General features: G+C 35.3%; 1 protein-coding gene across 2 annotated transcripts in view; it reads right to left on the bottom strand.

Annotated features, from left to right (window-relative positions):
* Nucleotides 1–991: 991 nt before the first annotated feature.
* The window catches only part of LOC113417354 (histone-arginine methyltransferase CARM1-like), a 53999-nt gene continuing 40759 nt past the window's right edge, over nt 992–14231 (bottom strand). The window contains exons 8-13 of one of the 2 annotated variants that reach the window (XM_026675716.2): nt 8175–8256; nt 5220–5305; nt 4245–4334; nt 3248–3385; nt 1741–1830; nt 992–1255 (exon numbers count right to left, since the gene is read on the bottom strand). In XM_026675716.2, the coding sequence (XP_026531501.1) occupies nt 1246–1255; nt 1741–1830; nt 3248–3385; nt 4245–4334; nt 5220–5305; nt 8175–8256 (496 nt within the window). In that variant the 3' untranslated portion in view covers nt 992–1245. The remainder of the gene's footprint in view (nt 1256–1740; nt 1831–3247; nt 3386–4244; nt 4335–5219; nt 5306–8174; nt 8257–14231) is intronic. The other variant, XM_026675724.2, reaches the window with a different exon arrangement.

Genomic DNA, 14231 nt, shown 5'->3' with positions numbered 1-14231 from the left:
TCATGGTTAAATACTTCAGGCTGCATCCATGTGGACATAAAACATGACTAATTAAATGACCAACTAGAAACTCAAAATGAAAGTAGAAGGACTGGGGAAGGATGGTGGTTATAATACATTTTTGAAAATCTCTCTGTTAAGACCTCTTTATATTTTACATATTTGTTTATATTTACATAATATATACAAATGGATGCAGAGGTTTTATGCTCTTCTATCTAAAGTTTATTTTAAGAAGGCTGGATTGTTGAGTGACACATGACTTGTTTCCCCCACCCGCCAACAATTAATATTGTTTTAGGTTGGTGACATCCAAGTACTCTAATGCCATTTGCCACAAGGTAGTTAATTATTATTGGCTAACTGAAAATAAACTCTAGATATTTAAATGTATCAATATTTAAATTAACATTGTCAATACTATAATCTTAGCTTTTTGTTCGTATTATTCCCACATTCATTCATTCTTTCTCTTTCTCTTTCTCTCTCTCTCTCTCTCTTTCTATATATATATATATATATATATATATATATATATATATAGAGAGAGAGAGAGAGAGAGAGAGAGAGAGACTTGAAGTAGGTTATGTTAAAAATATTTCAGAGAAAAGAATAAAAGTGAAAGGAATGTCAGCATTACAAAAAGAAATCAAATACAATCTCCTGTAGCAATCCAATTTCACTTAAGTTGGAACCAAAAGAATAATTATCCCAAATATGTTTTTTTCTAAAAGATAAATGGACTTTCTTGTTTTTTCCTTTGAAAACATTTTGCTTCTCATTTAAGAAGTGAAATGTTTTTAAAGGAAAAAAAAAAAAAGTCCAGTTGCCTTTTGGAAAAATCACTTTTGGGGCAACCATGACATGGATGATTGAGAATCTCCATTGACAAACAGAATAATTCCAAAGAGCAACATGGGACTAACATTTCAAATTTATACATTACGTATTCCTGCTGATTCCACCATAACAAATTTCAAAGTAAAAGTGCTACGTCAACCAAGTATCATTTATTCATTACAGTGGATTACAGTTCCAAACAGATGTGTTTAAACGCTGGAGATATACATCTGAAAAAATAGTTTTCACAAATATTATACAATTTGTAGAAAATATTTTTTTTTAATACGTACATACAAATTTCACAGAAGCAGCAATGCCAATATGCTCGTATTTAACTGTTCAAAGACTCCTTGGTTTGTTTATAATCCTGGCTGTTCTTCCAGCAGGTTAGTTTCATCAAATCTAAGCGTACCTATAAAAATGTTTCAAAAAGTAAAAGTTGGATGATGCATACAAGATGTTTCAGCAGATAGAATTTGCACAATGAAAGCTCTATCTGGATGCATGCAATGACTTAATGAAAGCCACATGCCTTCGTTTATTTTCATTGAAATCACCACATGTCCATAAATCTAATTTGTATCATATCATGGTGGCCACATTCACAATTACGATCACAATGAAGACATTATGAGAAAACTGGAGATTAAGCGGTACCCAACATTGCATCAAATCGAGTGGGTGAAACAAAGTATGAAAATTGGAAAAATGGGGGGGTGGTCCCACTCAAATCACTTATACATGGCAAAATTTTATGCTCTGGGTTCAGTGCGAATAAGCAGTGTTTCTTCTTCCTAACAAGAGACAGTATTAGCTGTTTACTTATACATTCTAAAATAGAAATCATTTTATAATTCATAGCTATTACTATGAATCAAAGCTCAAGGCACTTCTTACCTAAAGAATGGATTCTTTAAATCAAGCACATTGCCTGATTTAAAGCCTGTCTCATCCACTATGGCAACAATCTGGATGTCATAACTTTGCCTGCATCATAAATAGGAAATACAGTTTTAATATAAGCAATTGGATATTGTATAATGTAAGCAACTGGATAATGTAAGCAATTGGATATGTATCAACCCAATAAGTGGGTTGATACTCTGGTTTTGATCATTTGACCCTGAAATGAAATTACTGTTTTGTGATATTTTGTACACATTCTCCAGAACTTTTTCTCATAAAAATGTATTAGCAGTACTGAATTTGGGGGTGGGAACTTTCCAATAAAGATACAAAAGAAACATTTGGGTTCTGTCATGGCTTTATGTGACTGCAAAAACAAAAATACTGAATTTAGGAATTTAATGTAGCTGTGAGGGCTCCTTGGTGCTCTCTGGGCTTGTTTTCTTACAGATCACAACCTAGGTAACCTAGGTAACATCATCAGTGAGAGCAAACCCCACTCCTTACTAGCACTGATAATGTTACCTAGTTTGGGTAATGAAACGTCTGCAAGAAAACAAGCCAACTCAGAGAGCACCAAGGAGCCCTCATTTCAATCCTGAGCTACAAATATTATCTTTCATTGGTAATGTATTTGTCTCCATAGCACATATTTTTGAGACACTTCACAAGCAAATTTTTGAAGAATGAGCTCATGCATCATTAGTGCATAACATTACCAGTACTGTAAATAATGTTGAGATAAAATTGAATTATTATAAATAAGTCCCTTTGGTAGAAGTAGTCCTTGAGCTACAACTGTTTATTTAACTACAGTTAAAAGTTATGGCAGCTTCAAAAAAAGTGACTTATGACCCATCCTCAAAGTTATGACAGGAAAACAGAATACCACAGCGGATACAGAAAGTCTACACACCCCTGTCAAAAAACCAAGTGTTTGAGATGTAAAAAAAAATCAGACCAAGATAAATCACTTCAGAATTTTTCTACCTTTCATATAACATATAAACTATACAATTCAATTGAAAAAAACATGCTAATCTTTCAGGACGAAAAAAATAAAAAAACTTACAATAACGCTGGTTCATTGGGAATGGTTATATCTTCCATGGCAGCCATTTTGTGAGTGGGGAAGCCCTTCAGGCAACCATTGGCAAGAGCACTCATAGATGTCTTCAGATGTCCCCACCAGCCCCCAAAAGCTAAAGATTCTGGACATCCATAACGACTAACTTCTAGTCTACTGTATGCACGCGCTGGTTCTTATTTATATCTTTTTTTTTTTTTTTTGCAGGATCTGTTAGCTTTTTTCCCCTAGCTAAACACATCTGCTGCTACATCAGATTGCCTAAAATACACCTCTATTGACTCCACCGGTGTTAAAAGTAACAGGAAACAACTAATGTTATTCCACTAAAAATAATTATTCCACTAGACATTAGGTAAGAGAACTGGAGAGAATTAATCTTTCGTACAACCATGAAAGAAATTTACATACCGTTTATTTGCTACAAATAAGACTTCCCCTGAAAGTGTCTCCCCTTCTTTGGCAAAGAGAGGAGTTTGAAAAAGGCAGCGCACTTGATACCAATGGGTCAGAGGCTCTGTTGGAGCAGTAGAGAGCCAAACTGTTACCCTTAAAATGGGAAATCAATGGGAAGAAATGGAAATTAAGGTTGCTGTATTTTCTGAATGTTCAAAAAAAAAAAAAAAGATAATAGCACAGTTCCTATGTTATTTTGAGAACAGATGGAACTTCAGCTTAATAGAGTTATGGTTCCCAGAAGAATGCTTCCTTCAGCAGAAGATTTGTGCTTTAAATATATGCTCTAATAATATATTCTAAAACAGAGGTTTCCAACCTTGGCAACTTTAAGCCTGGTGGGGAATGCTGGGAGTTGAAGTCCACCAGGTTTAAAGTTGCCAAGGTTGGAGACCCCTGCTCTAAAACAGCATTCCCCAACTTTTTGGGCACCAGGGACCAGTTCCATGGAGAAAGGTTTTTCCACAGACCAGAGGGGGCAAAGTTTTGCATGCTGCCATTGATGGGGCTTCACTTGTTTGTGTGGCCCAGTTGCTGGCATGCCAATGCTGGTCTATGGACCTGGCTTGAGGATCCCTGCTCTAAAATGACAAAATAGACTTCAAGTCTGGTAACACATTTAAGGCTGATCAGTTTCACTGGGGTATAAGCTTCTGATGATGGGAGCTTGTCCTTAAAAAAGCATATGTGGCTGTAACATTGGTCAATCTTGAAGGTACAACAAGATACAAAACAGAAATAGAAAACAAGTCTATTTTATTGCCATGGATGTTGGATTCTTTCCTTTCCTCCCATCTGTCTTATAAAGTGTTAATTTCTGGATGACATCCTAAATCCACTCAGGATGTGATTTATTTTTGATTCACTACATTCTCTAAAATAGCCTCAATTTAGTATTTGTTTTTGATTTGGCCAACTCAATCAATGTTGGAAAGAAGGGAAAAATACATACAGTGAGCCAACAAATGCCACATCAAACCAAAACGCCAAGCCATGGATTAATCCAGATTGCATCATTTGAAACACAAAAGGGATTTCCACTCTGCAGAAGGAAATAAGAAAAGATTAACAACACAATTAGAAAACCGCAATTAAATATATGAAAGTGTCACAAGTGAAGATCGGCATCCTTAAAACATTTGATTAGGAATCAAATTAAATGGATTTTCATCCCAGGAATTGTATCAAAAATAATAGCTTTTCTGGATGAAATATTTACTGAGCATATTTACTAAATTTAGCACCATGCAATCCTTAAAAAAAGGACTGGGGTCCAAAGGCAAAGAAAATTAATTTAGTTCAATTGAGGTGATCAACACTCAAGACAAAATTCCTAGGTTCATTTGTACTCTCATTACAAGGCCAAATTCTGTGTTTCAAGAACACATTTTAGAAGCAACATCAGAATGCAAGGAGTGGCTATAACAACTTTTTTTATCCAATTATCTAAGACCTGCCTAAATTGGATGGCATACAATAAAATGCCAATGCACATGGGTTGGGTCACTTTATCTTCCACTCTAAATAACCATCATGCTATGGTTATTTTAGTAGAGAACTTTTTTTTCCTTCCGTTCAATTGTGTCCAATTCTTGCAGACTGCTTGGACGAGTCACTGCAGTTTTCTTGGCATGGTTTTTCAGCAGTGATTTGCCATTGCCTCCTTCCTAGAGCTTAGAGAAAGTGACTGGCTTAAGGTCACCCAGCTGGCTTTGAATCTAAGGCAGGATTGGAACTTAGGGTCTCCTGGTTTCTAGCCTGATGCTTTAACTAGACTGGCTTTTTAGAGCACATTACTCTAGGATAAGAAAGAACTACATATTTTGAGTGTATCCCTACAGTGACTAGCTTGCTAATAAAGTGAAAACTATGCCAAGAAATAGTGGTTTAAAATGGAATATTGTGAAATGGGAGAATAGACTCTCACCTGTGCAAATCTTCCTCTTCTGCTTCAAGAAAACTGACAGTGTATTTCACAGTCCGGGCCATCAAAATTCTAATGTCAAATGTGTCCTGCAAATAAAAATGGAAAAGAAAGAACACATATTATGACCTAGAGTAGGGTTGGCAACTAGGTCTGACAACTTCCATATGAAATCCCAATGTTAAATATAAAAATAAATGTGTTGAAATCTTGGGAAATCATTTCAATGTTTTCACATGATTTTTCATAAGATTTTTACGATAGAATCTCAAAGTTTTATGAGATATTTGTATTTTCATGTGAGATTTTTACATTCTCTAATGGGACTGGGCAACATCTTAGTGGGTGTGCACGTGTGTAAAAAACAGAAACTGGTGGTAAGCTTAAGCATTCCTTCCTTGTATATATCACCAAACCAACACCAAGCCAAGCCAAAATAAATGTTAAGTCTCCTTCAAGTCAAACTCAGTTCCTGTTTTCTTCTTTGGCAAGTCCATTTTGTTTTCTTAGTAGCATGAAAGTGATTTATTACTGCCAATTTCTAAGATTATTTTTTTTACAATCCAGTCTAGCCTACAGCTCTGATATTTCCTACAAATCGCTCATCTCGGTAATAACCCATGCAGGTAATTATCAGCACATAAAACTTTTGGGGCCAGTCAAAGTAATCTTGAGGTGTAAAAGACACAAAAACTATTTATTATTATATAATAGAAATGGGCACATTGTAAAGAAACAAATAGCAGCTCCAGAGCTCCAGATAGTCTTACATAATTCCACTTGATTTTTCCCCCGTTTTTGGAAAAAATATAGTGAATAAAGAATATACATTTTCATAAATTAAACCTGCTATGCCTTTCACTTAAAAAACATGTTCATAAACATGTTCTACATATAAACTCTTCCTATCCAAATAAAATCCTCTGAATTCATTTCAACAATAAATGATAGACATCTCATTACTTTGGATCAGATTATCATAAATTACAACTTTTAAAAAATGAGCAATATTTCTCATTGATGAATATTTTCAAGCAATCAAGTAGCACATATATTCCCACTACTGTCTGGACCTGTAACCAAAAAAAAAAAAAAAAAAATCAACAAAGAGGCAAAGGAGACTTAGCAATATGGTTAGAAGATTTTGGAGTTCTGTTGTTTATAATATAATTTCCATACTTCTTTTCTCTTTTTTATTAAAAAAATACATGTTACATATTGATCCTTTAATGTTGCTTTATATATATTCTTCAGTTTAGCATGTAAGTGAATCAATTTAAAAATGAGTGCTTCTGATGCCATTTTACACATATTTTAGAAAGAATTGGCTGTGCTCTGCTTCAAAACATATTTATACACCCAGAAATGGATGCTAAGTATCAGCTTAAACGTTTTCTCTAAGGGAGAGAGATGAAATAATTTTTCTCTTGTTGCCACTGGAAAATCTGTTTGGAAGTACAATGATTTCAACTAGAAAAATAGTAATGAAATTAACTAAGCAACTATTCATGGGATACCATTTTTTTCTTCTTAGTTTGGATATTTTGGATTCAAAATACTGATAGTCCTCGGGTTATGATGGTAATTGGGACCGGAATTTCCACTGTTAAGCAAAACATTTGCAAAACAGGATGTCATGGGACTGCATCACTTAGTAATGGCAATCCCGGCACTCCTTTGCCATCGTTAAGCAAGGATTGTGGGTCATTAAGCAAGGATCTCCCTTCAATTTCCTGCAAGCTTCCAATAGGCAAAGTCAAAGGCAAGGCTGGAAGGAAGTCTTAAGTCCTAGTTGGCTTACAAGGAGGCCATCAGGCAGGTAAGTCAGGTGGGAGAAAGTGTGTAAGAGTTATGGTGGGGAATGGCCAGGATGGGGGTGGGAATGATGCAGGCATGCATGTGTGCTATGAGGTATGAGACCACTAAGGTCTCGTACTCCATAGCCAGGCTCTTCAGGAAAAGTTTGCAGGGGTGTGAGTATCTTACCAAAGAGACTTGCAAACTTTCCTGCCCGTTTCCCCATTGACTTTGCTTGTGGGAAGCTGGCAGGAAGGATTGCAAATGGTGATCCCATGAAACGGGATCTTGCAACTATCGTGATGAGTGCAAGCCACTTGCAAATCACCCATGACCATGGGGGGGCCCCCAGGATGGCCAGAACTTTGACTCTGAGGACCGATCATAAGTACAGGTAGTCCTCGACTTATGACCACAATTGAGCCCAAAGTTTATGTTGCTGAATGAGAAGTTTGTTAAGTGAGTTTTGACCCATTTTATGCTTTTTCTTGCTAGTAACACGATTGTTGAGTGAATCTGGCTTCCCCATTGACTTTGTTTGTCAGAAGGCCGCAAAAGGGAATCACATGACTCCCTGGGGACACCGCAACAGTCATAAATATGAGCCAGTTATCAAGCGTCTGAATGTAAATCATGTGACCATGAGGATGCTGCAATGGTCATAACTGAAAAATGGTCATACGTCATTTTTTTTCAGTGCAGTTGTAACCTTGAATGGTCACTAAATGAACTGTTGTAAGTCGGGGACTACCTGTACCACCTGTTCAACATCCTTGTGACTTCAAACGGTTGTTGACCAAGTGTTTGTTAAATGAGGACTACTTCTATATAAAAAAAGGAAAAAAAGTATGAAGAGTTAAAGAGAGAAGGTAGGTTGATTTTAATCATAATGAAGGCTTCAGGATACTATAGACTAATTTTAATAAGCTGTAAAAGAGCAAAATGTGGCTTGAGAAGAACCTATGCTAAGATGAGGACAATCAACCAGTGAGAACTTTGAAAAACTGAACATGTCCTTTTGTCCTTTCCTTTTGGAAGGACATATTCTGAGAAATCTCAAAAGCTCCCAGATTGGGGAAAAAATGGCTGCCTTTGAAGTATAATGTAAAAGAAAGACAAAGCATTTTTTAAAAAAAGAAATAAAAATAGCAGTTAACTTACTACAATGGGCTGTCTGAAGTACTCATCTACAGCTGCATTACGGAGACTGGACAGATTTACCCCATAAAAACATTGCTGATACCTGGAAGGAAGAATGTATTTGTTTTGCTTTTTAAATTAAATTGCACGAAAAAAGTCTTACGGATCTCATATAACAATGTTAGGTTCATACATTGTTAAAAAACAATCTCTCTCTCTCTCTCTCTCAACATGAAGACTGCCCAAAGCATTTTTTAATTGTAAAAATGTTTGTTCTGACTCTGTGTGTTTTTTTTATTGCTAACTGCTTAAGTAATTAACTCTGTAAAAAAAAGTCCAGAACCTTAAGCAATTTGGTTGAACTTTGAAAGAATTAATGGTCACCATTCAGCTACAACATTAATTGTGTTACTTATGTGCTAACACTCTCCTTAAACCTTTTGCTGATAGGCAGAAGCCCAAGCTGGCTTTTACAACCTCCTCATGCATGGAATCTGGATATGGATTTCATATGTGCTTTTTACAGAGGAAAATAATATTTTTAAATGCAAAAGAGATGGGAGGTCTCTAAGTAAGAAAGCAGAAAAATAACTTATCGAGGATACTCTGGCCCTTGGAATGGATTTTATGCACCAATCGAGGGAGAAACTACAACTAGACAAGAGAAAAATCCAGGCTTGAACCAAATCAAAATGCTCCTATATTAGGACCATATGTATGAATGAAGATGAAAAAGAATGGGCCAAAAACATTATAGCAGACTTATCAGTCAAAGACAGCAAGTACCTGGACATAATGGAAATGTTCAATTTTTGAACAAAAGTTGTGCTCCACATGGATCTCAATTAAAAAATATTTGTGGTGATAGCGTTGATGCTGAAGTCTTGGGCTCACACAAAGAATTGCTTCACAGGATTTTTAATCCTGGTCTAAGGCCAAAAGTAATTATAGATTTGTGACTGATGCCACTCTGATCTTTGCTATCCAATATACGTTATTTTCACCACTAGAACTCTATATATTGTATGATTAAATAGCACACTGATTTGAAACTAGATATCTATAATACAGCATTCTACTATCTCAGGCCTTTTAATTTAGTTAACAAAAGAATGAATATGCCTCTTAATTCGATTTATAGAATTAAGGTATATGATAAGCAAAAGCAAAGAAAAGTTTTTATTTGTGGCCATGTTGTTGACTTTCTATATGGACAAAAATTTTTAGAAAAAAAGATTAAATGGATATCCAGAGCCATGGTTTTGAGGAGTGCCTTACACAAAGATAAAACTACAAAAGCTAGCACAGATATCCTTTTGGACAAGTGGAACATTTAATAAATAAGAAATATATGAATCTCAACAGCTGTGCCTATATTTAGCCAGAATTCAAAAGAACCTGGATCTAGGTGGCGTAAGTGGAGAATATTGCAATGTGATAATGGCATATTAATTCGAACAGCCTTTTCCAAGTTGCTTGTCTGCGGGATATGATAAGAATAATGAATAACACACATCTGGAGGATACCAAATTAGGCAAGGCGAATTAAAAACTTCTTCAACTATGGCTCAGCATATTTATGTTGTCAATTTGAGGACCTACCTCTTCTTTTTCAAATTTTTGCTTCACTGAGTTTAGTATCTTTATTGATACATTGTAATCAACAGAGACTTTATTTATCTTGATTGATACTTTATATCAGCAAACATATGTCGTTCTCAGATGCCAAACTTTATTACCACGTAAAGCACTGCTACAAGTACTGGTATTTACGCAGAAGTAGTTTCCAGGGTTGAGTGCAGCAAAATCCAATATACAAAAGTTCCAAAACCTCATCAAATCAACATCACATACTCAACAATTTTAGAAAGTAACAAGCAGAAAACAATTTTCATTGGAAAATGACATGTTACTATGAGAGAAAGAAGTACACATTCATTCAAACAAATTAATGTCTGCCAAAAGTATACTTCTCAACACAACGTGAACTACTGCTGTATAAATAATTTTGAATCACACGCTTAGCATTGCACAGTTAAATGGAAAGTAATTTAAGTGCAGTTAGTTCTTCTATAAGAAACCATGTTTAAGATAAAAATAAAGATCAACTTAGTATTGCAGAGTCAGAGTAACCATACTGTTTTTGGAGATACTTTAGCGATGCATTAAGTAAATCAAACTAGTCAGGTAACAGGTAACATAGTAAGCACAGCGCATAAGATGTGCAAGTTTTCTCCGACATAAAAATTACATCTAGGCAAGAAAACAAAGCAGCCTATCGAACTAGTTTGTGTTTACTATCTTAAAAAAATAGAAAGGCCACAACACATTTACTTTTACAAGAGAACTATATAGTTCTATATTTATAGTTCTCTTTCTACTTATAGAACTATAAATAAAGTGGTTAAAACATTCCAAAAGAATATTTCCAGCCAATTTTGAAGGACCAGATGATAATATTAAAGTTAAGCTTTTATATTTATATATTTTAGCCAGAGACTTTAGAGGGGTCCTAATAGATAGTTAAAATCTTCAAATTGCATTTGGGGTGATAGTACCACTTTCTTACCAAAAATATGGGAACAGTTTGACATTACTTTCTTCCAGAATGTATTCTGAAATTCCCAATGTAATGCATCTTAAAAACCTGGATTTCCCACGTGATCTCATATGTAAATGTTAATCAAAGACAACCCTTGTTTAGTTTTCTAGATTAGCCAAAATATTTGTAAAATAAATGTTTCACTGTGTGCACAATACAACCTGAGTGGGTCTCAGAGTAAAGAACTGCTACCATTGCAAAAATACAGTGGAAGGTATATTACTCTACACTCATCCTCAGAAATTACAAGAGATATTCCAGATGATCAGCCTTCCATCTCTTAATCCTTCCCAAATATTTTAAAATGTATTCAAGATTGATTCAGACTGTTGGCAGATCAATTTAGGCATAATGACACCATGAGTTTGGTCATGTCTCTCTATTTCTAAGTACTATATAGAAATCCAAGAACTGACAGCCAATTCATTTTTCAGACTTCTGACTGAGCATAGTGAGAACAGCTGGTAACTGGAAATACAAGGCAATGTTGTAATACACTGACATTTTTCAAGCTGCATTTGCTGAAATGGCATTTCTCCCTTCAAGGTAAATTTAAAAAAAGAGGCCATGGCATATAGGCATATTGTAATTGCAATCCGCAGTGGTAGTGTCATACAATTGGTTAGGGGTGGGATTGTGACCATGTCTGTCCTAGATCTGAACTCAAATGGTAAGAGGGAAGTGCCTATATATTTTCCCCAAGTACATATCTCCATTCCATAACCCTGTTCTTAATTTCCCATTTTGTCACCAAGCCTATGTATCTCAAACTGTAAAATATACTCTCTAAAGGGATATCTGTTTGGCAAGCTCATTACTGTATTCTTACAATTCCAGATAATTACCATTTTTATTTTCCTGCATAGAGTGTAGCCATGGGACTGTTACCTATTTTATTGTTTTGCAATTTTTAGTTTAGTTTTTTACATTTATATTTAACTATTTAATTATATTTGTAAGAGTCTACATCAGATGTTACATCTTGTACATTGTAAGTACAATGTAATGAATGGGCATATGTGTGTGTGTACATGCACAAATAAATTAAATTGCATACACTTGTCTGTGTACATCTGTGATAAATTTAAATTTATGTTTGCAAATGGAAGTGCATAATTATTATAAGTACATTTGTGGAAGCAGTAGGAGAGAGACAACTTAAAAGGAAGTGCAAAGAGAAGATGCTATAAATAATTTTCTCTACACATCATGAATTATCATGGGGTCCTTAATTACATCTTTTTAATGAGCTGTTAAATGACTCCTGAAGTAAACAAGTGCCTAACAAAATCCATCTTAAAATGCACTGCAGACATCTGTCTGTGTATTAATAAAAAGAACACCAAATAATTAAGGAGAATTTAGAAAGTCTTGTTGAGATTCCCAGTTTGGAATAAATTATCTTGCAGGTGTTTCAGTAGTTCTCTTTCTATAAATATTGTGTGTAATTGTATATGATTGGCTTTGTATGCAGCCATTCATTTCCATTGAAACAGTAAGAGAAAGCAGAACAGAGAAAAAAAATCTTGTGTTCATATTGTTGAACACAAAAACTTAAAACTTAAGTTTAAAACTTGCTGCAAGACTAGTCACTTAGCAATAATATACAATCACGTGGAAACTTGTGATAATTCATAGTACTAATAGCGAAGAGGGGAATGTTTGCTTTTCAATGAAGGAAAGCAAGAAACACAAAAGAAAGGTCTGTATTCCAGAGTAGGTTCACATGAATGCATTGATACAGCCTGTCTTGACCTTGTAAATGCAAGAAGAACATTGTGGAGGATTCTGCAAAATGCCTCCCTCCTTTCCCTCAGCTGGAATCCATAATAACATTTCATAATGCTCAGCTGTGTGGACTCAGTTGGCTGCTGTTCTTCAAGTCCATGGTCCTAAGCATACTACATCCAGATGTCCCACATGGTAACTGCATATACTGCCTAAGGAGTTCTTACATTCCAGAACCATCTTCATGAAGTACAGAGGGTCATCTCGACCATAAACAAATTTTTGTTTTTGTTTTTGTAAACCCTCTTTGAACAATATCTCATAAAAGGGCATAAGTTATGAGAGTAGAGGGTCTCAAGATTAGTTACTGGCATTTCGGGCAAAGCCACTGTAGGTCAACAGCACTGATCAATGTCTTGAGTTAGTGATCCAGGTGGTTTTCATGCCTAATGAAGGCCTACTGTTCACAGCCTCCTGGCTTCTAGATCAGCACCTTCTCCATTATATTAAACTGGTACACTGATAAAACTTACGGGGTTCTGGATTTTATAACCTATGACACATTCTTTCCAGGTGTCATGCTCTGCATTCTCTTGTGGCGATCTGTAATACATGGCATTCTTGGTGCTCTCTGAGCTTGGTTGTTTGCTTGCAGATGTAAACTCTAAACTGTATCACAATATTCTGAAACATGCAAAACTGTATGAAATGAATGAGTTATTCTCAGTAAAGTTGACTTCTGAACAAAGTAAATATTTCTAGGTTATAGGAGCTATAAATATCCACTGACGTTTTCCTTAAATGCAGAAGCATGTAGGATATTGTCTTCAGAATAAAGAATGTTTTGCAAAAGCAACTTATATAGTGATTAAAATGGGAAAGAAATTGACAGAAAGAAATGGGGGAGAAAACAGACGTAAGCAATCAAGCAGACAAGTTGGTGAACAGCCTATCTAATAAACAGCTACTTAACCAGGTGGGCAGAAATCTGAAAAGAAACACTTTAAATCAAAAGTACTCCATCTTAATTAACTCATTACAACTGAGGGTGGAAAATTCTTCTGACAGTTTCCAAGGTTCTGTATTTAGCCCAAGCTAGATGCCCTATGAAAGAGCAGCTAGCAACTAACAAAGGTTATTAAAAGGCATAAGATTTTGTTAATTACACCTCATTTCATCACATGAGTTTAACCCCTGTCTTTCAAACTTGGCAACTTTAAAATGTGTGGATTTCAACTCTGGCCATACTGGTAGGCGAATTGGGGAAATCCAACTCTACGCCTTTCAAATTTGCCAAGACTGAAAAACAAAGGGTTAAACCAGAGTTCCCCAACGTTTCCCACTTTGCAGATCAGTGAGGGGGGAGTGGAGGGTTCGCGCAAGTGAGCGTGCGCAGCTCCATTTGCACAAACAGCATGCACGGGTGCCTACCGCTCATTTCCAAAGCATGTGATTAGATTATAAATTCTACAAATTATAGATTATAAATGATCTTACTTGTTCTTGATTTATGGCTGACACAATATTACTATTTTAGTAGCATTATTACCATGGCCTGTTCTCACTTTTTCTCATACTTTTTATTTGTTTGATTTTTGTACTGTGACTCAATCAATAATATATTAACCTTGACTTAATACTGCCACTAAATGCTATCCTTATTACCCTCTAGCTCTTTGCTTTGAGCACCATATTATGTTATATTATGTTATTACTACCAGTTTGTTTGCAAGTGATACTCTCACAAC

The sequence above is a fragment of the Notechis scutatus genome, chromosome 2 (genome assembly GCF_049901735.1).
Source record: "Notechis scutatus isolate UNSWTSFEM ecotype Mainland chromosome 2, rNotScu1.2, whole genome shotgun sequence".
Classification (NCBI taxonomy): Eukaryota; Metazoa; Chordata; class Lepidosauria; order Squamata; family Elapidae; genus Notechis; species Notechis scutatus.
This window is presented reverse-complemented; position numbering and strand designations above follow the sequence as displayed.